This window comes from Cheilinus undulatus, linkage group 22, assembly GCF_018320785.1.
Source record: "Cheilinus undulatus linkage group 22, ASM1832078v1, whole genome shotgun sequence".
NCBI classification, from domain to species: domain Eukaryota; kingdom Metazoa; phylum Chordata; class Actinopteri; order Labriformes; family Labridae; genus Cheilinus; species Cheilinus undulatus.
In genome coordinates, this window is record NC_054886.1 from 32268112 (window position 1) to 32295747 (window position 27636).

Below are 27636 nucleotides of genomic sequence, written 5' to 3' on the forward strand. Positions count from 1 at the left end.
GAAGTTGAAGTATCAACTCAAGCTTTTTACTCAAGTAAAATTGTAAAAGTACTGGTTTCAAAACTACTTAAAGTATAAAAGTAGGAGTAATGTAAGGGGTGAAAAAATTCCACTAAGGACAAAAGCTTAGGCCCCACCATAGGGGCCAATTCCATTCTACCATTCCATCCATTCTACCATTCAATTCCCTTCTACCATTTCATTCTACCACTCCTTTCCAAAATACTGTCCATTCCATTCCACCAGTCCATTCCATTCCATTATATATTCCATTCCATTCCATATACATTCTATTCCATTCTACCATTTCATTCGACCATTCCTTTCCATTATACTTTCCATTCCATTCCACTCTACCATTCCATTCCATTCTACCATATCATTCCATTCTATTATGCATTCCATTCCATTCTACCGTTTAATTCCATTGCATTCCATTCCATTCTACCATTCCATTATATTGTACATTCCATTCCATTCCATTATACATTCCATCCCATTCTGCCATTTAATTTCGTTGCATTCCATTCCATTATATATTCCATTCCATTATACATTCCATTCCGTTGCATTTTATTCCATTCCATTTATACATTCCATTCCATTCCATTATACATTCCATTCCATTCTACCATTCCATTCCATTATACATTCCATTCCATTCTGCCATTTAATTTCGTTGCATTCCATTTTATTCCATTTATACATTCCATTCCATTCCATTATACATTCTATTCCATTCTACCATTCCATTCCATTATATATTTCATTCATTCCATTATACATTTCATTCCATTATATATTCCATTCCATTATACATTCCATTGCATTCCATTCTACCATTTTATTCCGTTACATTCCATTCTACCATAGACCACTACCCCACCTCCCCAAAAAACATTTTTCTAAAGGCCATAATGACTATAATGTTTTATTAAAATGTTAATGTTGAAAACATTGGGATGCACCTGTTTCAGCTGTATTTATGCCCATTGAAAATGAACGCATTTTAGTACAATGCAAATACATTCAAGAACCATACATGTGTACTACCAACCTCCTCACTGGTGCTTGGTCAGGACATTTAGCTCGAGTTCTCTTGAGTCTCTGCCACGGACATCTTCGTACTAGGCTACATACGTCTGCTATTTCCTTGCTGGAGTGTGACTTGATTTGTCATGTTCAAAGGTGCAATGGATCGCATACAAACCAATAGGGTGTCAGAATGGTATTATGTTTAAACTTCTCATCCAACCACAATCAAATTCACTCTATCCTGATGGTGTGATTTATCTGGATAGTTTGGGGGGGTTTTATTTGTGTTTTTTTGAACAATGCCAAGCCGGAATGAAAACAAGCTGAAATTAAATAGGAGTGACGAGGCTATTTTAAAAATGTAAGGAGTAGAAGTAAAAGTTGGCTGAAAAATAATTACTTCAGCAAAGTACAGATACCCAAAATTTCTACTTGAGTAAGGTAACAAAGCATTTGTACTTAGTTACTTGACATCTCTGATTGTGAACACCGAGCCTTTCAGGAGTGTTACCTTTATACTCAACCATGGTTCTATCACCTGTTACCAATTAAACTGCTTACCTGTGAATGTTCCAGGTGTTGTTTTTTTGCCCCCGTCCCAACTTCTTTGGAACATGTTGCAGGCATCAAATTCAGAATGTTTGTATATTTCAAAAACACCATAAAACGTATCCATTTGAACATCACATGTCTTGTCCTTGTGCTGCATTTAGTGGAACAAAGGTTGTAAAGAATCCCTGTGTTCTGTTTTAATTCATTTTACACACGTCCCAGCATTTTTGGTAATTGGGTGTGTAGTTCTTGTTCAATAACTGGCCTTTCTGTTATCATTTCTTATGAAGGAAAAACAGCAGATGTGAGATGAAGGCCAGAGGACGAGCTGACTCAGTGGTCACACATGCTAACAGCGTTAGCCAACACCCGATCTGTGCGAGCCTCCTAGCACTCTGAAAATCAATACTGCTGCAAGTGACAGGAAGAGACCCAGACCACAGAGGAGAGGGGGGGCATGCAGAAGATGGAGAAATGGACAACAGTAGGAAAAAGTTATTAGTAAAAATTCAAATGTATTTCATTCGCACCTTTAGTGGAGAGTTTTAACCCAGCCAGTGACTTTAGAGGTCAGTTTACCTGTTAAACAAACCAGAGCTCCCGTACAGACTCTTCACAGTATTTAAAATACAAATTGACCCACCTGTTGGGAACCACAGTTTTCAAACAGCAGGTCATGTGGTTTTCTTTTATGTTATAAGTTGAATAAAGTATGTGCTAGCTACATGTTATCATTCTAACAAAGATAAAAATAACATTAAAATGACACACACCCATTTAGAGCATTATTAAAAGAAAAATGAGTAATGTACCTGTTTTAGTGGTGTAAGCTTGAACAAAGTGAAGATAAAACTTGTTGCACTTTCATTTAAATATTTGATTCAAATATCCCTTTTAGACATGTGTTTTTAACTATTGTTTTTTGTCTAACTTGTATTACCCATTTCTATGCTGTGATTTATTTTAATTTACAGAAATCCCTCTCCGTATGATTGTGTTGGTTTTTATTTGTGAAGCACTTTGTCACGGAGTTAGTAAAATTGTCACAAAAATCAAGTTAAACTGAATTATTTTGAAAATGTTTTATTTACTTGTGATGAAAAAAATCAACAAAAAATTGACTCTAATGTAAGGTTTTTAACTGGCTTGCTTCAACACCAATGTGTCAAACAAATTGCTCCATCTAGAAAATTTTTAAAAAAGGAAAAAATAAAACATTTGTGTAATTTGTGAAGCTATATTGAGGAGAAAATCCCAAGGAAAATATGTGAGATAATTCCAGAGAATTTCAGTGCACAAATATTCAATTATTTATTCAACGTAATCCTGTAATTCTGCACATTTTTTCATGGATACCATAGTTGAAGCCTACAGTGGGCGGTGTCTTTCGGTGTTTCCACACCTACAGTATGACTGTTTTTGAATTGGCCTACTGCATACTCCTGCCAAACGCAGTATGCAGTATGTATTGAGAACTGCGTTTTGCGTTCGACAGTAGTATGCAGTATGACTGCCAGTCGGACGTTATTGTGTAGTATGCTTGGCCCGGTTTTGCTGGTTTCTGGTATACAGAAGTACGACATTCCATCCATTTACGTACAGAAAAAATCTGGGAAGTGTTTTTATTTGATTTTTCGGGATTTTTATAGCCGTTGTTTTTAGCTTAGTACGTATAGTGCAGTGAAAGGACACACTTGACAGCACCTTTCCGGCCGTTATGAGCCGTAACGGCAAAACAAAAACAACAGTGACCCTATTACAACTTATTTCAGTACATGTTAAAAAGGTAAAGATTAAAGGTAATGGCACTTTTTGTAACCGTCAGCCGCTCTGGTGAAAGTTATGCTGCTCTCCGCTATTACGAACTCTTACCTGGCGTTTTACATTGTGGGTAACAGTAGGCGAAGCAGACTGGTCTGATGCATACTGTGAAATTTTCCCGAATCAGTACACCATTTGGGGATTTTTGGCATATTGCAACTTTCGCATTTGTTAACATACTGGATACTACATTTTGGGCAAATCAGTAGTATAGTAGGCGAATTCGAAAATGGCCTCTGTCTCGTTCATCCATCAGGTGGAGCTCAGATTTTCGCGGGAAATCCCCCACATTTGGCAGTCTTGCGTCACTAATAAAAACTAACAAATACTTTAACAGGATTACATGCGGTAATGTTGCTCCATAAAATACTGCAAATTGCACAAGTTCTGTATGACAGAAAATACTGTGTAACCTGTTCGTATGATGTGACATAAAGTTTCATGTAAAAACAAAAGGTAATCCTTGATAGAACATGCTATACATACATTTTACAACTCTTTTCTCATGATTAGGAAAAATGTAGGTGGTTTTTCACGATTTTCACTTATTTATTCTTTATTCTAGAGAGAATCAAGCAGATTTTCCTGCGATAATGAGTTATGTTTGTTGTTTTCTGTGGAATTCAGGAAGTAAAAAGATTTTTTGCTTTAAAACCAGCATTTATACGGTATATTGTGAGATAAATCTTGTAGCAACAGGCGACTTTAAATAATCATAACAGGAAAATTAGGTGAAATAAATGTATTGATACTTGTCGGCTGAGGGCCTACATAGGAAACCCTTGTATTTTACTTACTGTTTATTTAGTTATCCGTATTTCTTTTGTATTTTTCTCAAAAACAAAATCAAGTTCGTCGTGTCATTGTTATGAGACTCTTATTTTGGCAGAAAAGCGGAAGTACTATGACATATTTAATGTAACTTGACACCTCACATGAAGACGGGGGCTTGTCCTGTTAGCGGTTGTTAGCTTGTGTGCTAACTGTGAGCTAAAGTTAACTGTAGTACTTTCACTTTCTGACAGTCAGGGAAACCCTCTCCGGGATGAACACAGCTTCCTGGGAAACGAAACCAGACTCCGCTCTTGTTGTTCATGTCAGTCTTTAGATCACAAATGTAGATTGTTAAAACGTTTCCGTGTCGGTTTGGCAACTTGGAGCCGCTGGCGTGTGAAAGATCAACCGTCGCAGCTTCAAACACGCAGTTAGTTTACCTGCTAGCTTTAGCGGCTAGCTCGGCTAGCATGGACAGCATGCAGAGTAACGAGGAGAGGGGGGCAGAGAGACAAATGGATGAATACCTGAAATCGATCGGCTTTCATCGGAAGAAGATCGCCAAAGACGGCTCGTGTTTGTTTCGAGGTGTCGCCGAGCAGGTAAAGTTTTAAAACACCTTTATAAATGCTAGTTTCTAACTGTTAGCTAACAAAGCTGAGCTCAGCTAGGTGTGTTTGTTGTGACTTAGCAAGTGTTTGATGTTAGCAGAGTTAAAGCTTACCTAGTAACACAGCTTTAAGAAGACTTTTACATCTGTAAATGCGTTGTTATAAACTTTATTCTTCAGTTTAAAACTTTTAAAAGTAAAGTCTTCATGAAAAAGTGACAAAAATAGCCAAAACAGGGAGTGCACGTTTCATAACTTTCATAACAGATAAGACAGTTGTGTAACTACAAATCAACTTATGTTAAACTCTCATATTATCAAATATGGCGGATACATTGCATTTAGATAAGTATAAATGTACGACATTAAGCGTTGTTATTGCTGCCTGACTCTGTTTTAGGTGCTGCATTGCCAAAGTCTTCATACTAAAGTTAGAGCCAAATGTGTGGAGTTCCTGAAGAAGAACAGAGAGAGCTACGAGGCTGTAAGTAGACCAGACACTGACAAAAACTACCACTCAGCGGCAACATGATTGATTTTTATCTAATATTATCATAAAATGACAGGGTAAGACAAATATAAACTGGCTCTGTATTAGGGTTGGGTATTTCTCACAGCTTCATTTTAAAATATATGTCATGATACACTTAAATTTAGGGATAATAACACACAGATTAGCCCGATGAACCCAACTGTTGTTGCTAACTAACCTGGTGTCGTGTGTCAGTGAGGACCGGTGTTGCTGCAGTGTTTTACCTTATTTACATTATTACATTGTAATGTTGTATCTAATATTAATTTACATTAATGTTCTTTCTCTCAACCACCCAGCAAACTTGTTCAATTAGGATTTATCTTAGTCGTGAAGTATTTGCTGAATAAAAAAGGGTCACAGCTTTATTTGATGCTGGTTATCATAGTGCGGTTTGTAGCGCTCAAAAAGGAGGAAGAAGCTTAGTCTGACTCTTACTGTTCAAACCTGTTTTCCTGATTATGTATGTATATATCAGCACAGGTATTTCATTTAGTTTGGAAATATCAACATGTTGGATATCAGTAAATAAACGTCATTGTACATCCCTAGTTTGAACAACACGTGCATGAACTGAAAGTGAAAGGTTGACTGACTCAGGTATGACGGCCATGAAGCCACTTCTCGTTTTACTGCAGATCTTTCCTCTTACACGTATGACTTTATTTGCGTTTTTGCAGCATCAGCCAGCTGATTTGAAAGTGCTGTCTACTTTAATACAACTCCACTTACCTGATTTTTTCAGCAGAAGACTTCACACCTCAAAAAGGATTTTTTTCTGCTTGTGTCCTTTTCATTTACACTCACTAGACATGAAATCCATGTGGTAAATAAAACCAGGTGAAGTGATTGAAACACTGCCTTGAATGTGTCTATGTACAGTCATGGACAAAAGTATTGGCACCCCAGGGATCCTTCCAGAAAATACACAGTTTCTCCCAGAAATTGTTGCAATTACAAATGTTTTTGGTATACATGTGTTTATTTCCTTTATGTGCATTGGAGCAACACAAAAAATCTGAAGAAAAAAGACAAAATTGACATAATTTTACACAAAACTCAAAAAAATGGGCCGGACAAAATTGTTGGCACCCTCAACTTAATATTTGGTTGCACACCCTTGGGAAATAATAACTGAAACCAATCTCTACCTATAACCATCAACAAGCTTCTTACACCTCTCAACTGGAATTTTGGACCACTCTTCTTTTGCAAACTGCTCCAGGTCTCTCAGATTTGAAGGGTGCTTCTTGCAACAGCAGTTTTAAGATCTCTTCATAGGTGTTCAATGGGATTTAGATCTGGACTCATTGCTGGCCACTTAAGAACTCTACAGCTTTGTCTCCAACTATTTCTTGGTGCTTTTTGAGGTATGTTTGGGATCATTGTCCTGCTGGAACACCCATGACCTCTGACCCAGACCCAGCTTTCTGAAACTAGGCCCTACATTGAGGCCCAAAATTTTTTGATAGTTTCTAGATTTCATGATTCCTTGCACACAGTCAAGGCACCCAGTGCCAGAGGCAGCAAAACAACCCCGAAACATCTTTGAAGCTCCACCATGTTTGACTATAGGTACTGTGTTCTTTTCTTTGTAGGCCTCATTCTGTTTTCTGTAAACGGTAGAATGACGTGCTTTTCCAACAAGCTCTACCTTAGTCTCATCTGTCCACAAAATGTTCTCCCAGAAGGATTGAGGCTTACTCAGGTACATTTTTGCAAACTCTAGTCTGGCTTTTTTATGTCTCTTTGTCAGCAGTGGGGTTCTCCTCGGTCTCCTGCCATAGCGCTTCATCTCATTCAGATGACCACGTATGGTCCCAGCTGACGTTTTTGCACCCTGAGTCTGCAGGACAGCCTGAATTTGTGTGGAAGTTGACTGAGGATGTTTATCCACCATTACAACTATCCTGCGTTGCATTCTTTTGTCCATTTTTCTCTTCCGTCCACGTCCAGGGAGATTAGCCACAGTTCCATGGGTTATAAACTTCTTGATTATATTACACACAGTGGACAAAGGGATTTCAAGATCTCTGGAGATGGTCTTGTAACCTTGAGATTGTTCATATTTTTCCACAGTTTTGCTTCAGAAGTCCTCAGACAATTCTGGGCTCTTCTTTCGCTTCTCCATGCTTGGTGTGACACACACAGACACTCAACACAAAGGTTGAGTCAACTTTTATACACTTTATCTGGTTTCAGGTGTGATTTTTATATTGCCAGCACCTGTTACTGCCACAGGTGAGTTTAAAAGAGCATCACATGCTTGAAATAAAATGATTTACCCACAGTTTTAAAAGGGTGCCAATAATTTTGTCTGGCCCATTTTTTTTAGTTTTGTGTTAAATTATGTCAATTTTGTCTTTTGTCTTTGGATTTTTTGTGTTGTTCCAATGTACATGAAGGAAATAAACATTTATATACCAAAAACATTTGTAATTGCAACAATTTCTGGGAGAAATGGTGTATTTTCTCGAAAAAAATTCAGGGGATGCCCATATTTTCGTCCATGACTGTAGATGAATTAAACTCTTCATGCTGTGCTCAGCAGCAGTAAACTGATACACGGTTTGAAAATATAATTGCTGGTCTCAAAAATAACATTGAAGACTGTTCTTTTGTGTTAAACAATAACCTATTCTCTGTCTCTGTGTTTTTTGTGTTTCAGTTTATTGAAGGTGATTTTGAGGATTACCTGTTCAAGCTTCAGGACCCACAGGTGCCCCAGACTGAACTATTTCTGCTCTATTTTGGGGTTTAAAGTCCTCATGTCTTCTCTGCTGGCTCTCTCTAGTGTTTTTAAGTGTTGTTGTATTTATGTTCCTGTCTATTTTTCAGCAATGGGTGGGAGAGGTGGAGATCCATGCACTGGCTGTCATGTACAAGTAAGAGTCATTAAAATAAGTATGTGTTAAAGACACTGATTTTTCAACATAAACGCTACTTGGATGATGGTTGTTTCACACCTTAAGCCCAGTTCAGATATCAGGGAGCAGCACCAGTCAGGCTGGCTCTCGATGCTGCCTCTGAGTCTGTTTGTCACCATCTACTGGTTAAAGCGTGACATGTTTCAGCCAATCAGAGTCTGCACCATGTGTTTTTTGTTTTTTGCATTGAAGAGAAGTGACCTGATCAGTCTTTTCAGACCGTTAAGAACAGAGTAGAGTAAAAAAAACACAGTAGAAGCTCCAGAAGACCAGCTTTATGCAGTAAATCTGCCTGTAATACAATTCTTCCCATATTATCGATATATATGTGATCAATTATTAAAACAAAAAAGCTGAAACAGGTTTATGGATGGAGTTGAAAGACATTTATGGTTTTATTTCATCGTTACATGTTGATGAGTCACTGAGGCAGCGTTGTTGATGTTTCCCACATGTTTCTTATCTCTCTGTCTCTGTGTTTGTGTAGGAGGGATTTTCAGATCTTCCAGGAGCCCGGCAAACCAGCCGTCAACATCACAGACCACGGCTTCAAGGACAAGGTGACACTGAACCCCGCAAATCTGAATCTTTAAAGCAAGTTCAGCACCATGTCTGCTTTCTAGACTTTAGATATTTTCATTATTGACCTGTGATTTAAGTTTCTGTTCAAATACTTCAACAAACAACTTCAAACTCTAAGCAAAGATCTGGAGAAATCGAGAAGCTGTTGCATTTTTACTTTTGGATATATTATGACTCGTCTATTTATGTTCATAATGTACAGCAGTACAAGCTTTTGAGTGTAAAGTATCTGGAATTTTCCATAAGTTTAATGGTTATTTCTGTATTTTGGATTAAAAAGAAAAGTTTTAATATTGTGACAGTAAACAGAAACCTGTAAATATTCTGCTTTTTAAAACAAAAAGTAAAAAAATAGCCACAATTAATCAGAAATATCCCAACTGGAACCAGTTAGTGTGAGAGATTTAAAGGCACTTAGAAAAAAAAATTTCCCTGACAAAAAAAAAACAAAAATAAAGCATCAAATGATCTCATTCTTAGAATCAAAAACAGGCAAGAATTGGACATTTTTCATAAACCATGACATAAATGATTAAACATCAACAACCAGTACCCCAAAATATGACTGTTTCCTTATAAACAAAGAAAGGGGAGCATTAAGTAAACATGTAATTTAAATCAGTCACTGCAGGGGAATTTTCTGTTTATCATCTCTTTGTTTCAGCTTCACCAGCAGTAATTTTTCATAAACTTGGAGCTCTTTGTGTGTATGTTTTGCCAGACTTTTTCTCTTGTTTTGGGTCTGGGTTTCTTACTTAAAAATTTGTTTCACTGTTTTTCTTTTCCGTTAAAACTTAAACTTATCCTGATGTTTGTGTCTCAGGTGCGGTTGTGTTTCCTGAACGGGAATCACTACGACAGTGTCTACCCCATCAGCCACCTTAAAAACACCGCTCTGTGCCAATGTAAGTGTTTGTTTCTCAATCTGAGGCTCTGGGACCAAAATAGGTCACATTTGAATGTAATATTTTCAGCAGCAAATAAGTGACTCTGCTTAAAGGTGACATATTTTACCCTTTTAAGACAAGTTCATATTGGTTTCAGAGGTCCCCAAAACATGCCTGTAAGGTTTGTTGCTGTAAAAACACTAGTGTTGGATTTTTGCATGTCTAAAACCCCCTCTGTTTCAGCCCTGCTCAGAACAAGCTGTTTCTGTGTCTGTGGCTTTAAATGTGACCGATCTGTCTGACTCCGCCTCTCTTAGGAAATGTATGTGGCTCTCCTAATCATCCTTTCAGCTGAGAGAATGATTAGGAGAGGAGGGAGGAACTTTCTTTCAAGTGGGGAGGGCCATCCAAACCTGGGGGCTTATTCCCCACATGACATCATGAGGGGAAAATCTGAGAAAGGCTTGTTTTAGCACACATTTGACATCTGAAAGGTGGAGAAAGAGGGGTTGGAGGTTCTGATTCTTGGAGGGATTGTGGACAGGCCAGGGGCACATAAATTTGTTAGAAAAGCCTGAAAAATTGTATTTTGCATGTTATGTGACCTTTAAAGGTCTGATTTTGGAAGCATGATTTAAGTTTTTAGCCTAAAAACAAAAGAAATGAAACCTCATACAGTTAAAAAAAGAAAAGAAATATGGTCTGTTTAAATCATTTAGAAAAAAATATCAGTTGTGATTAAGGCTGAACGATTTGGGAATTGCAATTGTTTTGCAATTATTTCTTCAGTTCCTCATATTATTTTTTTACCAACAAACACAAGCAATACATCATTCTATATCATAACCAACACAATATTAGATAAAACTAGAGCTGAAATTTTTTGAAAAATATCTAATTGTGATGATTTTGACTCATATTGCAAGTTGGATAGGAATTGAGTTATAATTTTATGTCATTCCCATATTTAACAAGAAAAATTTACAAAAATTAGGGTTTTTAAAGATGACTCTGAAACATTTGCCTGTGGACGATGGCATGATCTGTGATGCATAACTTTTCTGCTGCAAAACAAAAGTTTTACACTGCTATTTTGACACAAATTTTTCAAGTTATAGAGAAATACTGCACCTTTTACGATTTGAAAATGGCAGTAGGCCATATTGCGATTCAATCTAATTTTCGATTAATTGCCCAGCCCTAGTTGCAATACCTTTTAAACCAGCAGAGGGACCAAATCCTTTTACTGTGATGAACAAAAGTTTCACAAAGGTCATTTTGTGAGATATCGTCAGGTCAACTTTTTATTAAAAATACACGTTTTATTAGAAACTATGCAACCTATAAATAGGAATATATGTCATACCCTTATGAAATTGAAAATTGCAACAAAAAGCATCATGCTAACATCATACTGTAAGTTTCTGGCATGTATGGTGAGTTGAATGTGCTGTTTCACCCCTACTTCATGGGTTACTTTGAATCTCTGTTTTCTGTTTTTCTTCAAATTTAAAAAGCTGTTGTGAGATTTAACTTTCCTACACGTTTGTTTTCCAGCCATCCTGTTTGAGCTGCTCTACGACGACGTCTTCAAAGTGGACCGCAGCGCTCTGAGCGTGTGTCAGCGGGCCGGGAGGCCTCATGACCTCCTGATTGATGACAACATGAATGCCTGTCCCAGCAGCGACGAGTCGGACCTCGACACCAAGGAGCCGCTCTGGTAGGATGCCTGTTATCTCTCTTTACAACATCTTCATGAAATGTAAATTTCATTACATAATTTATACGTTTTTAAACAATTTCGCCCTTCAAACTGTGGGTAGTGATGTCATCTGGCTGCATGGATCTCCATCCTCTGGAGCTTCATCCTAAAAATGTTTCAAAATGTAAACTCCTGAGTGCAGTTTTAGTGAAGAAAGAAGTCACTATTTCAGAAGAGTAATGCAGCCTAATGACATTATTACCCAGAGAAATGGTCACCCATCTTTGAAATGTTCTCCAGAATGTAAGTCTAGCATGTATCTCTGTGTAACAGACACAAAAGCAGAATGTTAATCTAACGAGGTTGAAATGTCTTAACATACATGGTCCCTTTAAAAACTAAAAATCTTCAGTCATATTTTCATCAAGAAACAGCTGCCATTAAAGAGCGAGCACAGACTGAAGTGGTCACATAGGAAAGGCTGGTGATGGATGTGTAGTATTGAGATTTTTGCTTCTACCGCTGCATTACTTTATACTTTAGGTGGTACTGAAGTTTAGATATATAAAATTCTGACCATGTTACTGTCTTAAAAAACTGTACGTTTCTACATTGTTTTTATGATCCAGGGTAGAAAATGGAACGAACACAACGGCCCCGAGACACAACAACAGGGTAACACAAAAACAGTTTTTACTCAACTACAGCACAAACGGACTGTTCGGCATGTGCTGTTTGCTATGATTTATGGGTAAATATGTGTATGATTGTGTTCTGTAGGGTCGTGGACGCGGCCGTCTCCTGTCTGAAAGAGTGAGGCGTTCACTGAACCCGACTCTGCTCAGAAATATCGAGTACGACGTCTGGAACAAGACTAAAAGAGGTACAGAAACAGATGGACTAATCCTCATGAAACTTAACTCAATTAAATGGAAGCAGTGTTAATTTTGGCAGCTGTTTTTAATTTTAGTCTTAGTTTTAGTCTTTAAATGAAATGCATTTTAATTTTAGTCACATTTTAGTCAAAATATTATGCCCATTTCAGCTGATGCATATTCTTTTATTGCATTTATTCTTTTAGTTTGTCTGTAGGTGTCAGTGCTAACCCACTCAAAATAATATTTTATATCAACGTCTTCCAGCCAAATCTTGGAGTAATGTCTGATCCAGACGTGACCTTCACAACTCATAGCAATAAAATTGAACCAGTCATGCAGTCAACATCAGATCAAAATTAGAAGGGCATTGATTATTTAAAAACCATGACTAAAAACATAATGTACGATGGCACATTGGAACAAACATTGAAGATAGAAAAGGAAACCTTTATTTTTTAGCAACAAAGGCTCCATTTTAGGGGGGTAAAAACAAATATTTTGAGATAATCAAGTTATGTATTTACAAGAATTTAAAAAGTTGGAAATTCACAAGAAAAAAATGCACATTATCCAAATATCAAAAACCATAACATTTGACATTAGAAACTCAAAAATGTCAAATTTTGGAAATCATAAGTTCAAAAAAGTGAAAGGTCAAAAATGTACAAGAAACCAAACTGAAAACAGAAGTTGGATTTTTTACTTTACCGCTGTATGATAAAAAAAAATAGAAGTTATGGACCATATACATTTATAAATTTTAAAGTAATAACTAATCAAACTGCCAAATAATTTTGGCAGCCATTTTTAATTTTAGTCTTAGTTTTAGTCTTTACATGAAATGCGTTTTAGTTTTATTCACATTGTATAAATTTCTACCCTTTTTAGTTTTAGTCTAGTTCAGGGGTTTTCAATGTGTGTGAGCCTCCCCAAAGGGAAAATTATTCATTCGGTGGACCCCCGACCACATAAAGATTCAGGTTAAAAATAAAACTTAACCATATTTTCAAACATTTATGTCTAATTTTAAATATTTTTTAACATTTTTATATCTTTGATATTTTGGTCTGCCAATGTTCTTAAACATCCATCTTTATCAGGTTATCAGTTTTTGGCAATAAATTTTGAATTTATTGACAATACTACCTGATTATTCTGCTCTGATAATCCTTAAAGCAGCGTTACTCAACCAAAGAGCCAAACTGTTGAAAAAAAAGCCTTTGCAAGAGCCACAATCTAAGTGTTAAAAAGTGGTTAAAAAAAAAAAAAAAAGGCTTGAAGTAGCAATAAAAAAATAAGTTAAAGATGGCAAAAGTGGTCAAAAACCAGCAAAAATAGTTAAAAATGGGCAAAAATAGGGATAAAAAGTGAAAAAAGATGGGTGGTTAGTGACAAAAGAATGAGTAACAGGTGGCAAAAAATATGACCAAAGGTGGCAAAAACAAGGCAAAAAAATGAGAACAAAGCAGTCAAGAGTGGCAAAAATGGGCAAAAAGTAGGAAAAAAGTGGTATTTAATGACAAAAGGATGCTTAAATGAGCAAAAAGTGGCAAAAAAGGGTAAAAAAAGAGTCAGAGTTTTAGTCAACAAAATTAACACTGAATGGAAGAATGGAAGATTTTTATAGATTGAAATACTTACAAACCAACAGGAATGATTAAGATCATACATATTAATTTTCTTCTGAAAACTGTGTTTTTTCTTGGGTTTCTTTGTGTTTCAGCTCAGCAGAAGATGGATTATTGTATTGCTGCAGGGATGCAGTTCTCTGCTGGAGACCGCTGCCAGGTGTGTGATGTGTTCAGGCTCCTCTGGTAAACTCAGTTTTCTCAAATACATTTTTAACATTACATTCCCCTTCTTTTTCTAATATTTTCTAACTGAAATATCTCTATGTGGATCAACACTGAATCACATTGAATCGATTCAATCAGTAGTGATGCCCAACTCTACTCAGTATTAGAATATATGAGCATGTGTATATCATCTGTAGGTCCGTCTGGAGGGCAGTGGGCGGAGCTACAATGCAACTGTGAAGGAGGTTCCCCCTGACAACGGCCTGGTGACGGTTTATATCGAAGACCTGGGCAAGAAGTATGAAAAAAAACCCAACAATGTTCATGTTTTCTAAATGACTGTCAGTGGAAACAGCAGTTAGAGACTCTCACACCTGTTGATGTTTGTTTGTGTAGACAGGTTCCTGTGTGGAGTCTTCGTCCGCCCTGTGATGAGAACAGCTGGAGCACCGTGGTCAACCGAGACAAGAGGCTCAGCAATGGACACGGAGGTAAGCGTTCAAACGTGGTCATAAAGGTGAGTCTAAACTAATGTGTGATCAAGCTGATAAACCGCCTCCACCCTCAGAAGGCAGAGGTCGGGGGAAGCATGTCCCAGCATCCTCCTCTGTCCCAGCCGCTCCGGGCTCCACTGGGCGCGTGCAGAAACAGCACTCCTGGCCCCCACAGGCGACTGCAGAGGAGCAGGGTGGGGCCAAATCCACCCGGTCAGTGTTTTTACATGACAATTAATAGTAGTTGCTTTTTGTTTTATACTAGAAATTCAGAACTGAAATGTCACCCGTTTTGTGCTAATAGAGCTTTTTGAATCATTTTTATCCCCAGGAAGTCGGTGAGCTCAGCGGAGCCGTCGTTCGGTCTGACGGAGCAGCAGCGTTTGGCCAAAGAGGAGGAGAAGAGGAACGTGGCGTTAGTGGAGATCCAGCTGAGAGACGAGCAAAGCTTTCCTGCCCTAGGGGTCAGTGATGATGTCACTGATGATGTCAGAAATAATTTATGACAGGGCGTAGATGGTCAAGCTGTTAGGTCACACCCAGTATATGGAAGTTACTAAAAATCTGGTGTACAAGCCGCACTTTTAATACTGAGAATACAGCTGAGACACGTAGCGTCATCACTGCAAGACACCTGACAAGGTTAAAAATGGCTCTGACGGCTGGGATTAGGGTTCCTGCAGATCCTTAAAACATCTTAATTTGGACTTTTTCAATTCAAGACTGTAGAAAGTCTTAAAAACTCTATTTTTTTTTATTGAGAGGCACTTTGACTGAGATGTGTCTTCAGCCAATCTTTGTTTGTACCCACATTTCTGACTTTTCAATCATTCTACCTGTGCTTGCTGCTTATGTTGTAATACACTGGTTCTCAACATGGAGGTCAGGACCCCTTTGGGGGTCACGAGACTCTAATTGGTCGTTTCCACCAAGCGGTCTGGCTCAGTTCGGTGCAGAATGGCACGCATTTTTTTGCGTTTTCATACAGCAAAAGTTGGAAAGGGTCCCAAAAAACCGACCCGTACGGTCCCACTTTTTGGCACCCTTCCGTAGGGGTGCCAGTCTTACCTACCCGTACCAAAAAAGTGGAGCTACACAAACAGCAATATAGGGGCTGCACTGATGTCACTTCAGCGCCCGTCTCAGCTGCTCGCCTCCGGCCTTCAAAACACAGAAGTCTGTGCTGTGAATGAGTGGCGAAAACGGGAGCAAAACGGACTAATATCTGCCTAAATGGGAAATATTTGGACTCGACTGAGATCAAACTGTTTCCTATGGATATTGGTATCTGGCCACAAATCAAGTTTCCTGATGTTTAACTGGATGATTTTAAGAACACAAAGCAGAGCCCAAAGGCTCACATCAACCTGATCCATCCACGATGGATGAGAAACTAAATTAATGCAGAAGTTTTGTGAATACGAAGCCATTGAACAGTTCATTCTCATCTGTAACTAGTTATTAATCTACTTCTTACGTTAGGTAAACTGTGAAAACATCACTCTGTGGTTGTTGAACGGGCTCGTTAAACTTCAGGCTGCAGACTATTTTAAAACGAGATCAGCGCACCCCAGATTTCTGACTTATTTCTAGTTTGATTTTAACACCAGCTGAGCTATTTTGTTTTTAATCCGGCGAATTCTCACAGTACAGCTCTTAACTTTAATATTTTGTCGTATAAACTGTTCTAGACTAGATATATTCACATACTAACATAGCGTTATGAGTCAAACCGTCTCTGTACACGTATTCCATCAGCTGAGGAGCTGTACTGACAGCTGTTAACATAATTAAAATGTAGTTATTTTTTAAAAAAGCACTTTCAGCTAAAATAAAAAAGCCGTTTACTGCTTAGTCCCTACTGATTTCTGTCACTCGTCCTTTCTATAACTCTGCGGCTGGACCAGCAGACTCGCGCTGCATGTGACTTCACATTCATCACCTTTACAGCCCGCCCACCAAGTGAGGGCACAGGTGTTTGTGGAAACGCAAACTATTTAGGGGTATAGCGTACCAAACCATACCAAACCGGACCCTCGATGGAAACAAGGCTTAAGAGGGAGTCGCCAAATGCATAAAAAAAAAGTCATCAATTTAAAAAAAAATATCATAAATGTTGCACAGTTTCTGCCCATTATTGCTTCTTTTTTAACTTTCTTGCCACCTGACACCACATTTTAACCAGTTTTCATCTCTTTTTCTGCCAATTGTTGCCACATTCTACCTATCATTGCCTCTGTTAACCACTTTACACATCTTGTTAAAACAATTTTTGCCCGTCTTAAGCATGTTTAACTATTTCTTATACCCGTTTTCATCAGTTCAACACATTTCTGCCTATTTCTCTGTCTCAGTTAAGCCATTTTTGCCAGTTTAAACCAATTTTGTCCCCTTTCTACTCTCATTTCACCAACTTTCCCACACATTTTTGTCAGTTTTAACACATTATAGACATTTTTAAAGGGGACATATGCAAAAATCCCTTTCCCAGGCTTTTTGAACAAAGATATGCCACTGCCCTGTCCACGATATCCCTCAAGAACCAGAAACACTTGTTTTTTTTCCTTCATCAGTCTCAGTCTGGGGGTGTCAGCGACGGAGGGAAGAAGAAAGGAGGAGAGAAGAGACGATCTCAGAGAAACAAAACGGTAAATTTGTTCATTTTCTCTTTAATCAATAACAAATGTCAGAACTTATAGAGAACTGATAACATAATCTCTAGAAATGCTCATTTGTCTGTGTGCTGTGAAGAAGAATTGAATTCTGGTTTATGGCACTAACAGTTAGTATGGCTAAACGAAGCAAAATATAAAGCTAACTGTATCGGATCGGTTCATAAAGTCGTGTACTCGCCATTAATAATACCTGCATTTTAAGCACTACCAGACGTATTTCTGATAGTGGTATCGGAATCGAAACAACTCTAATGTAACGGTCAGAAAGCTGAATACTTTTGTCCATAAGGTATAAAAAAAAGTTCCACTTTGGCTCTAGTGTGCAGTGATCAGGTTTGGTCATCAAAACTAAAGAAATCCTGTGAATTCAAGGGCTGTATTTGCAGGAAATCATATGAAAAGTAGAGATAAAACTCAAACCAGAGAAAGGGATTGTTTGTAAAATCAGACACTTTAAGTAGTAATATTACTATTTTTAGTAGTAATATTTTTCGTTTCTTTACCCAGAAGAGTCCAGTTGAAGACACCAGAGCTCCGTCGCCCTCTACTGGAGAAAGACCTAAATCCTCCACCCCTCCTCTTACTACTACTACTACTACTACTACTACTACTACTACTGCTGCTGCATCTGCTACTAATATTACTCCACCCACCAACCCCCCCACCTCAAAACCCGTTGCTCTGTCTGTAAACTCTGACTCCTCTGATGCTGACCCGACTGTTAAATCAAATGCACCTTCCTACGCCTCTGCTGCTAAAGCCTCACCCACTTCTCCTTCTCTTCCTTCTTCCATTGCCACCTCTGCCTCTCTCTTCTCCTTCATCACCCCTGTCCTCCCTGCTGCCTCCTCTCCACCCTCGTCTTCTTCTCTTCCTCCTAAATCCTCCCCGTCTCCTCCTCTGTCATCTTCAGCAGCTCCTCCAACTTTTATCGCTCCCATCGCTCCCTCTCCTGCTGTGGCACAGAGCTTCCTCCATCCCTCCTCTCTCACCCGCTCTTCCCCTCCTTTGGTCTCTCTCCCTCACTCCCCCAGTCCTCCCTCTGTCTCCTCCTCTTCCTCTCTGATCGATCAGGCTGCTCCGGTTGACACTGCTCCACCGGTGACTACTCAAAGTAAGAAATCTCTCCTGTCAGCGGAGTCTTTTTCTGTTATTTCTGTTCTTCAGAGTCCGGCCTGACCCGTCTTCTCTGTTTTTAGATTCTTTACCAAATCCTGGCGATGGGACCCTCCCACCTCAAAGCTCTCTGCTTGAACACCAGAGTCAGATCCCTGCACCCCTGACCCAAACTCAGACCTCATCAACCCCAAACCAGCCAACAACAGCCCCAGCCATTCAGCAAGAACCTCAGCCCCACACTGAAGTCACCCACATCCCTCCCCCTCTCCCCCAGCCCCAGTCTCACACTCAGTATCCCCACGAGTCCCAACCAGAGGGGGTCCAGGTCCAGCCATCTCACCCTCTCCCCTCTCAGGTTTCAGACCCTGTCTCCCAGCCGCCTGTCGCCCCTCCTCACCCGTCCCAGACTCAAGAAGAAGCCCCCACTCCTCTAGCCCGGCCTCAGCCTGAGTCTCCCCCTCATCAACCTCATCCTACATCCCTCCAAGGAGCCGTCCCCCTGCAGCAGCTGTCCCAGCTCTACCAAGACCCCCTGTACCCCGGATTTCCTCTAGGGGAGAAAGGAGAGGTTATTCAGACTCCTCCCTTGTCCTGCAGCAGAACGGGGGATGACCTGCCTCAAGGTGAGCTGGACGGAAGAATCAAACTGCTTCACAAACAGATTTTGACATTCAACAAAGATAGGACAAAAAAATACAAAATGCAGTTTTAAAATGATGATTGCATTTATGAAGGGGAAAAAAAGGCATCCAAACCTAACTGATCCTATGTGAAAAAGTCATTGCCCCCTAAAGCTAATAGCTGGTTGTTCCATCCTTGGTGGCAGCAACTGCAGGCAATGAGTCTTTCACATGGCTGTGGAGGAATTTTGTCCCATCCTCCATGGCAGAATTGTTTTAATTCAGCCACATTGGAGGATTTTCCAGCAGGAATGGCCTGTCTAAGGTCATGCCACAGCATCTCAATCATATTTAAGTCCGGACTTTGACTAGACCACTCCAACACCAGCACCGTACCTTAAAAGGGACATGTTATGCAAAAATCCCTTTTCAGGCTTTTCAACAAAAATATGTGCCCCTGGCCTGTCCACAATCCCCTAAATCAGGGGTTCTCAATGTTGGGGTCGGGACCCCATTGGGGGTCACGAGACACTGAGAGGGGAACTCCAGATGCCTTAAAAAACTAAGAATATTTTTGAATTACACTGTTGCCACTTACACCAATTTTGCCAAATTTTAACACATTTTTACAACTTATAACCCATTTTTGTCCATTTTAAACCCTTTCCACCACTTTTTTCTGCCTGTTTTGCCACTTCTAAACCAAATCTTGACACTCTCTGCCTATTGTTGGCTCTGTTGACACATTATTGCCACTTCTAACCCCTTTAACTACTTTTTAAGCCACATTTCACAATTAGATATGCAAATTTTTGCCAGTTTCTGACTTTTTCTGCCTCAGCTAACCCTCTTTTGCCAGTTTGTATCAATTTCCATTCCATTTCATTAAACCTGCACCTGTTTTTGCCCCTTTAACTCCACTTTAGCCACTTTGAATCCCCGTTTACCACTTGATATGCCAGTTTTTGCCACTTTAACTCATTTTCTTTTTGCACTTCTTTTAAACTATTAAGGTCATGTTTTGCCACATTGTTGCCACTTTTATTCAATTTTTGTTGCTTTTTTGCCCTTATTAGCCACTTTTGCGCCACTTTTAACCATTTTTTGTGCCTTTCAACATTTTTTTTTACCACTTTGTCTAGCCTCTATTAATCAATCTTTGTTATTTTTTTGAACATTTTGCAACTTTTCTGCCACTTGAGGCCAACTTTGGCCACTTGAACCTATAGCTCTCTCTATTGCAGTATATTTGCAACATGTTTTGCAATTTATTTGCCTATTTTTGACACTTCTTTTTTAAACTTTTAACAAATTTTGGCTCTTCTTTTGCCCATTTTGCAACTTTATCTCCACTTGAGGCCAATTTTGGCCACTTCTTTCTACTTTAAGGCAAATTTAGACACTTATCCACCCTTTTTCTGCCTTTTTTGCAGTATTTTTTGCCACTTCTTTTGCAATTTTTTTTTGCCTATTATCACCACTTAAACCATTTTTGCCATTTTTTTTGTTTTTTTTGCCACTTGTATGTAATTTTTGGCATTTCCAACCCATTTCTGCTACTTTTAAATTCCAGTTTCACCCCCTTTCCCACCATTTTTTGCCATTATTAACCTATTTTAGCTACTTTTAACATATTTTTATTCTGTTCTTGGTTATTATTCAGGTTAAATATAAGATACAACAGCTTGACTTTACAATGGACCAGGATTTTGCGGGCCCCCAGTTTAGCCGGAGCCCAGAAAGCTCTCCCATTTTTCCCCCCTTGTGGGTGGCCTTGTCTCCACATGACTGTTCTAGAATGTTCATGGCTGTGTTCAACCACCTTCGGTACAGTGGGGGTCCCCAGTGTCTGGCACCTTTATTTTGGGGGTTGCAGGCTGAAAAGCCCTATAAATATACCAGAAAAATCCCTTCCACCCCTCCCTCTCTTTCTCCACATTTCAGGAAATGTGTGCTGAAACAAGCCGTTCTCAGATTTTCCCCTCATGATGTCATGTGGAGAGTTAGCCCCATGTTCGGTTGGCCCTCCCTGCTTAGAAGAAAATTATGTTCTCCTCTTCTTATCTCCACTCAGGTGGCAGCTGAAAGGAGGATCAAGAGAGCCATATCAATTTCCTGAGAGGGGCATGGTCAGGGGTGGAGTCAGACAGCCCAGTAACATTTAAACCCACAGACACAGAAACAGCTCGTTCTGAGCAGGGCTGAAACAGAGGGGTTTTTAGACTTGTAAGAATCCAATACTGGAGTGTTTTTACAGCAACAAACTTAACAGGCATGTTTTGGGGACCTCTGAGACCGATATAAACTTGTCTTAAAGGGGTAAAATATGTCCCCTTGGGAATGTAGAGTCTAACAACCCAAAAAATAACACATGACTTAAAGAGTTTGCTTCTTTTGTCTTCTGCAGATATCAACGTTTTGAGGTTTTTCTACAACTTGGGTGTTAAGGTAAGATGATTAGACGACGCTTTCTCAGACTGTTGTCCTTTTTTTTTTTAGGAGTTGCTAAAACCTCAAGCAATGATCATTTCAGTTTTTTTCTACTAACAGACAAATATGTGTTTTCTAAAAACAAACAGGATATATGGTTTTAGTGTCAGCCTTTACCTGATCAGCACCCCATCAAGATCCATGTCTCATAATAAGCAGAGCACTGCTGAGTTAGCATTAAAGCTTCAAACACAAAACGTGAGCTTTAGCGAACCTAGCATCATCTAAAAACTCCCTGAAAGTAGGAAAGTATTTCAGCTTGAGGGATAAAATCATTCCATGACATTTTCAGATTAGTCAAACTAAGTCCTGATGCATCAGTCAGTTGTCATCCCAAGTGTCTCTGATCTAAGAGAAATAATGTCTAACTTGTATTTACTATGAATGAAATGTTTTAACCAATGTTAACCCCCCCTACTCTGTCTTCTCTTCAGGCATACTCCATGCCTATTATACCCCCCTACATCTACCTCCTTCCCCTCCAACAAACCCACACCATACAGCCCAGAATCCCCTCACGCTCTCCCTCTCCCACCCCCTCTCACACCCCCCACTACCCTCCCTCTAACCCCCCACAGAGGCCACAGGAGCCGTACACTCTCCATCAGTACCCTCCTACATCGGCATCATTGCCCCCTCAGTACAACCCTCAAGCCCCACCTACTGATCCCCCTCACCACAGCAACCCCCCCTACAGCCAGGCAGGGTATCCTCCACCCCACAGGATGCAGCATCTGTGGCAGCAGCAGCAGATCCTACCACCCAGGAACCCAAACTTTCCCATCGGGTACCCCACACCAAACCCGGCTTATCCCGTCCCCCCGGCTATTACTCAGGGGTACCACCCAGGTCAGGGCTCGGGACACTCGCTGTACCCTTCCAGTATGTCCCCGTATCCCCCTTCCTCTCTGGGATATCAGCCCTCCTCTGCCTCTGAGGAGCTCCAGATGAGCCAGGGGCCCATGGAGCAGCATCAGCCCCCGAATGGACACATCATGCCTGGCCAACGGCCTGTCCAAACTACTAGCCTTCTTGGGAGTCCTCCTGGCGCTACCTTGGCTAATGCTAACAACAGCTTAACCGTGGTGGTTTCTGGTTTTGGTATGTAAAATAAAATGTTATAAAAATGTTCATTTTAGAAGATTAAAAGATAGTAAAATTGTTTTTTGTGCTGCTTTTCACAGCAGCTTTTTAACAGGAAGTTTTTCTTTTTCTGTCAGGCCACAAGAAGGAGCACGGAGAGGGTTTTTCCAGAGCAGTGCTGCTGGGAGACCCACTTATTAACAATCCCATGGTATGTTAACAGTCATTGGTATTAACAGAAGTTGTGGTGTAACAGATTTGAAAAGGTCAGACTAGGGGGCAGGAGATGAAGAAGACTGGTTAGGAATTATTAGAATGGAGGAAAGTTAATATGTTAGAGCTCTAGATTACATGACTAGTAGTTACAGTGGTGTATAAGCAGTAATCCTGGTGAAGTGGTATTGCTTTATTAAAAATAGTTGCAGAGGAATATGAAGAATATTTTCGGTGGCATATGACCAGTGGTTTCAGAGTTGTATTTCACAGTAATCCCAGTGAAGTGGTAATGGTATATTAGCATGAGCTATAGAGGACTATGGAGAGTAGTTTCAGCGGTATATGACCAGTGGTTACAGTGGTGTACAACCAGTAATCCTAGTGAAGTTACAGTGGTATATGAGCTGCATTTGCAGAGTAATATGAAGAATAGTTTCAGTGGTATATGACCAGTGGTTGCAGAGGTATGTTACTAGTAATCCTAGTGAAATGGTAGTGGTATATGAGCAGGAGTTGCAGAATAATATGAGGTGTCGTTTCAGCGGTATATGACCAGTGGTTGCAGAGGTGTACTACCAGTAATCCTAGTGAAGTGGTAGTGGTATATGAGCATGAGTCATAGAGGAATATGAAGAGTAGTTTCAGGGGTATATGAACAGTGGTTACAGTGGTGGACTACCAGTAATCCTAGTGAAGTGGTAGTGGTATATGAGCAGGAGTTGCAGAGGAATATGAAGAGTAGTTTCAGGGGTTAATGACTTGTGGTTACACTGGTATACTACCAGTTAACCTTTTGAATCGGAAGTGGTATATTAGTGGGGGTCGTAGAGGAATATAAAGAATAATTTCAGCGGTATATGACCAGTTGTTGCAGTGGTGTACCACCAGTAATCCTTCTGAATTGGAAGTGGTACACTAGCAGTGTTTCCTGTGGTATATGTAAACATTAGAATTTGTTGTTTTATTTACTTCTCTCTCTCTCTCAGCTGGTTTCAAATACGGGGGATGCCTCTGTCTCCATGACAGCCATGAAGCCCAGCAGCACATCAGGCTCTTCAACGCCCTATGACATCATCTCCTCAGCGCCCACACCCACTAACAACAACCCTACATATGGTTACCACGGCCACCCAAAACCTCTCAATCCCACCAACACATATGTCTCTCTTGGGGCCCCAGAGCCCAGCCATGTGGACTACCTGGCTAATGTTACCATGGCAGAGGGGTTATCTGTCGGGTGTAGCACAGAGGATGACTGGGACGAGCAGTCGGCGTTCAAACCGTCGAACTCCAGAGGACAGAGGAGGTACCCAAGGGGAGGGGGAGGGGGAAGAGGGAGAGGAGGCCATGATTCAGGGAGAGGGCCCAACCGGAGGAGATACGTGGCAGACGGAGGGGCTGGGTCTGGCTATGTCCAGTTTAACTCGTCCCACAGGGGGAGGGGCCGTGAGAGAGGATACTAGCTGTCAACCAATGGGAGTAGAGGAAACAGGAAGGCATTTGTCTTTATTTTCTTTTGTTTCCCTAAAAGCTTACACACTATTATCAGACATTTTCTTCTTCTTATGTTTGTCATCCAGCTGCCTTCCTGAAAGTTGATTGGTCGATCCAAATATGCCTGAAACAATCAAATGTCTTCCCAAAAAGCTGTTGTTGTATCCCGACAAGTTAAAGTGCTTCAGGTTGCCTTGAATTTATAGACACTTTTCTTTGCTATTAGCTAGCTTGTTAGCGTAGCAAGATAGCAAGTGGTAGTTTACATGTCAATGTACCATTTACAGCCTTTGAATGTATGGATTTAAAGAGTTGGTGTGCTTCTGGGAGGGCAATTATCGTGTTTCGTTTGAGCTACAGAGAGTTTGTGGCAATGCTGACGTAATGTTTGATAATAGTCTAATCTTTATGCGTCTGTTGTCACATCTTTATTGATTAGACAGCATATCACCTTTGTTTAATAGGAAAAGTAGAATATTTTAGAATTATTATTCCATTGCTACATTTCATCAAGGAACTGATGCATCTTTGGGTCTAAGAGCTAATAAAAGAAGCTAGTGCTGAAAACATTAGTTAGTTTGCTTTAGCATTAAGAATGGAAATGAGTGCTGACCATTAGCATGGTTGTTAATGAAATGACTAATGCGACTTCTAATGGAGCTAAGTTTTGAGACAACGGTGACTATTTCTATGCTGGGCCGGCTGTTTCCCTTTTTTGAGCTAGGCTAAGCTAATTACACCAGGCTGTTGCTGCTTTAACAAGATTTTCAAGCCTTGATACAATACAAGTAAAAATCAAACAATATTAGTATTTGTTTCAATACATGGGCATACGCATCATACAAACATGAGTGCGGTTGACTTCTCAGTAAGAAATATTTCTTCAAATTTAAGGGACGTTTTCTTTATTCAGAGTCACATTTCAATCCTGTTAGCACAGGGAGCTCACATTTCCTTTTTCATTTTGTCATTTGGGAGATTTAAGCTTTGTCAAATGAGAAAATTGAAACCCCTTGAATGTCATACAAACAGCCAACACAGAGTTAGCTTAGCTTAGCTTAGCATGCAGACTATAAAATGCAGGAAACACCCCGAATCCTTTAAAAAGAAGTCAAGTTTGTTTGCCACTTTGTTTTCATTTTTATGCTAAAGTAAGCTATCACTTTTCTTCGAGTGCTATTTATAGAAATTTTTGGGCTTTTCTTCATCAATGAAGTGGAATTTCAATCCCTAGGACATTGCTTTAAATAAAAGATTCGCTTGTCTGTTAAGTAATTAGCATTTGTATCTTCTGCTGTTTAATATGAGAAGGTTGAAACCGCTCTAACGTTTTGAAGAGAGCAGGCTTAGCATAGCTTAAAAACTGTACCAGGTAGGGCACAGCAAACCTGAATTTTTGTTTGTTTTTTAATTAGCCAGGCATGTTAGCTACTTTACTGTTTTCATTTCTTATGCTAAGCTAAGTTACTGCTAAAAATACAAACATGAGTTATTCTAACTTTTCTCTGAGCAGAAATTTTAGGGCCAATTCTTCACAGTAAAAACTAAAATTTAGAATTTCTGGCGACTTAAAGATTAGCATGTCCATAAAGCTTTTGATATTAGCATAAATATTTGATGAAGATGCAGCAACCTTTTGTTAGAGTGGTGGGTTAACATTGCCTTAATTTTCTGCAAATAAAGTCAGCAAATTTTGTTAATCTTGCTGTTACATGAGAAGACTGAAACTGCTCTTTTTTCTTTCGCAAACAAGATTAGCTTAGCTTAGCCTAGCATAAAGGCAGTTAACGGTGGTAAAGAGCAAACCTGAACCTTTGAATCCCAATCAATCTCTTGTTATTTATTAAATGTGTTGTTCACTTTGGGAAGCATGCTAGGCTAGCTTAGCTGTTACCACTGGTTTTCACTGTTTATGCTAGGCTAAGCTAATTTCCCCCTGAAAGTCAGCCTTTAAAAATGAGAGTGGTGTCAACTCCTCAAAGCACATTTTATGACAATTATAGAGCTACATCTTTAAAAGGCACGCTGATTTCAGGCATTTTCTTAAGCTACAGATGCCCTTAGAGGACACAATACATTTTAACCATGTTAACAAAACTGGATCATCAAAAGAAGTCATTTTTCCTGATATCAAGATTTTTAGGCATAGTCAACTTTATTATCCTACGAAAACAAGACTAAAAAGTCCAGATTTCAAGAACACAGCTAAAATTTACAGGTCACCACTGGATAATGGCGTGAAAGTTTTTGGATGTTTTGTCCACTCAGGGCTTCTGTATTTAGCATCCGTAAAGGCAGTACAACAAACTCTAGCTTAGCATGTAGATAAAGTATTTAACAATAGCTTCTGTTAGCACTGTGAACAAAAGTCAGCATGAACAAAGAAGACAAAAGCAACAGATATCTAATTTTGTTTTAGGATAGGACCCTAGAGCAGCGTCATGAGGTGAAATGCTTCTTTTAAAAACTGCGTATAGGACTTTGAGGAGAAATCTGAAGCTGTGTGCACTTATTTACTTTTTTAAATGTTTGTCTTTCTGCTTGTTTCTTCTCTAGTGTCTTTGTCCTCTCACATGGCTTTATTTTCTTTCTGTTGTCACCGTTGTGCTGTTTCAATAAAGTTATTTCTATTTGATCCAATCACAACACTTTAGAGATTCAGTCAGTGCCTTACGTTTGCTACTTCCTCTGTCTTTATTTCTTTGTCCTTGAGTTTGGGAAACACTGCTGTACAGATCCAAGAGCTGTTTGTTGTCTGTGTTGGAATTTTCTATGCGGTTGAATAAATAAATAAAACTTTAGTTCAGATGCTTCTTCTGCTTTTTAAGTCACAATTTTAGTCATCAAGGTCAATGTCGAGCACTTTTAAACATTTTCAAGGTTACAGCATCTTACAACTGGGCTAAATTTTGTATTTTTAATTCATAAATTTGAACGTACTCTTTTCCTTTATGATCATCGAAAAGCTTGACAAAGCCAAATTATTTTTTGTTGTAGTAATCTATAGATGTCAAAGACCGGATAACAAGTTAAGGAAGACATAAAGGAAGTTGATTTCAAACATCTACCAAAAACAACACGATTGTCAGTAAATTTTTGATGAAAATGTGAATGTAATGATCCACAAAAAATGAAAACCAGTGCCTCAGGTTTACTCAGTTACTGCCAGATATTTGTCTCAAGAGTAAAAGTGTCCCTAAAATTATTATGTATCAATTATTTTATTGTTGTTTCATTTGTAAAACCCTCTGTTTTTTTCTAAATGTACTGAGAAATATGAGGTATACAATTACATTTTCAAGCTCTTGATCCAAAATCCAAGCACTTCTCAAATCCAAAAACGGTTAAA

General features: G+C 39.3%; 1 protein-coding gene across 4 annotated transcripts; it reads left to right on the forward strand.

The window, feature by feature from the left end:
- Positions 1-4356: 4356 nt before the first annotated feature.
- otud4 (OTU deubiquitinase 4) lies at positions 4357-27088 on the forward strand. 4 transcript variants are annotated; one of them, XM_041779386.1, is made up of 21 exons: positions 4357-4784; positions 5193-5276; positions 7993-8043; positions 8163-8209; positions 8739-8811; positions 9657-9738; positions 11278-11440; positions 12052-12097; positions 12203-12305; positions 14024-14088; positions 14294-14394; positions 14493-14587; positions 14665-14803; positions 14922-15054; positions 17164-17238; positions 17773-18379; positions 18465-19007; positions 21412-21452; positions 21929-22595; positions 22715-22788; positions 23780-27088. In XM_041779386.1, exons 1-21 carry the CDS (start codon positions 4653-4655, stop codon positions 24254-24256), a joined length of 3798 nt encoding a protein of 1265 aa, XP_041635320.1. In that variant the 5' UTR covers positions 4357-4652; the 3' UTR covers positions 24257-27088. The 4 variants fall into 4 exon arrangements, with proteins under 4 accessions (XP_041635320.1, XP_041635323.1, XP_041635321.1 ...); XM_041779389.1 differs by having other exon boundaries at positions 21998-22595; XM_041779387.1 differs by having other exon boundaries at positions 17776-18379.
- The last annotated feature ends 548 nt before the right edge of the window (positions 27089-27636 follow it).

Bases quoted from the DNA above. Each gene is read 5' to 3' on its own strand.
- otud4 (XM_041779386.1), top strand. From the start codon at position 4,653: ATGGACAGCATGCAGAGTAACGAGGAGAGGGGGGCAGAGAGACAAATG. The intron at 17,239-17,772 runs GTAAATTTGTTC...TTCTTTACCCAG, and splicing joins GATCTCAGAGAAACAAAACG to AAGAGTCCAGTTGAAGACAC. The intron at 22,789-23,779 runs GTATGTTAACAG...TCTCTCTCTCAG, and splicing joins CACTTATTAACAATCCCATG to CTGGTTTCAAATACGGGGGA.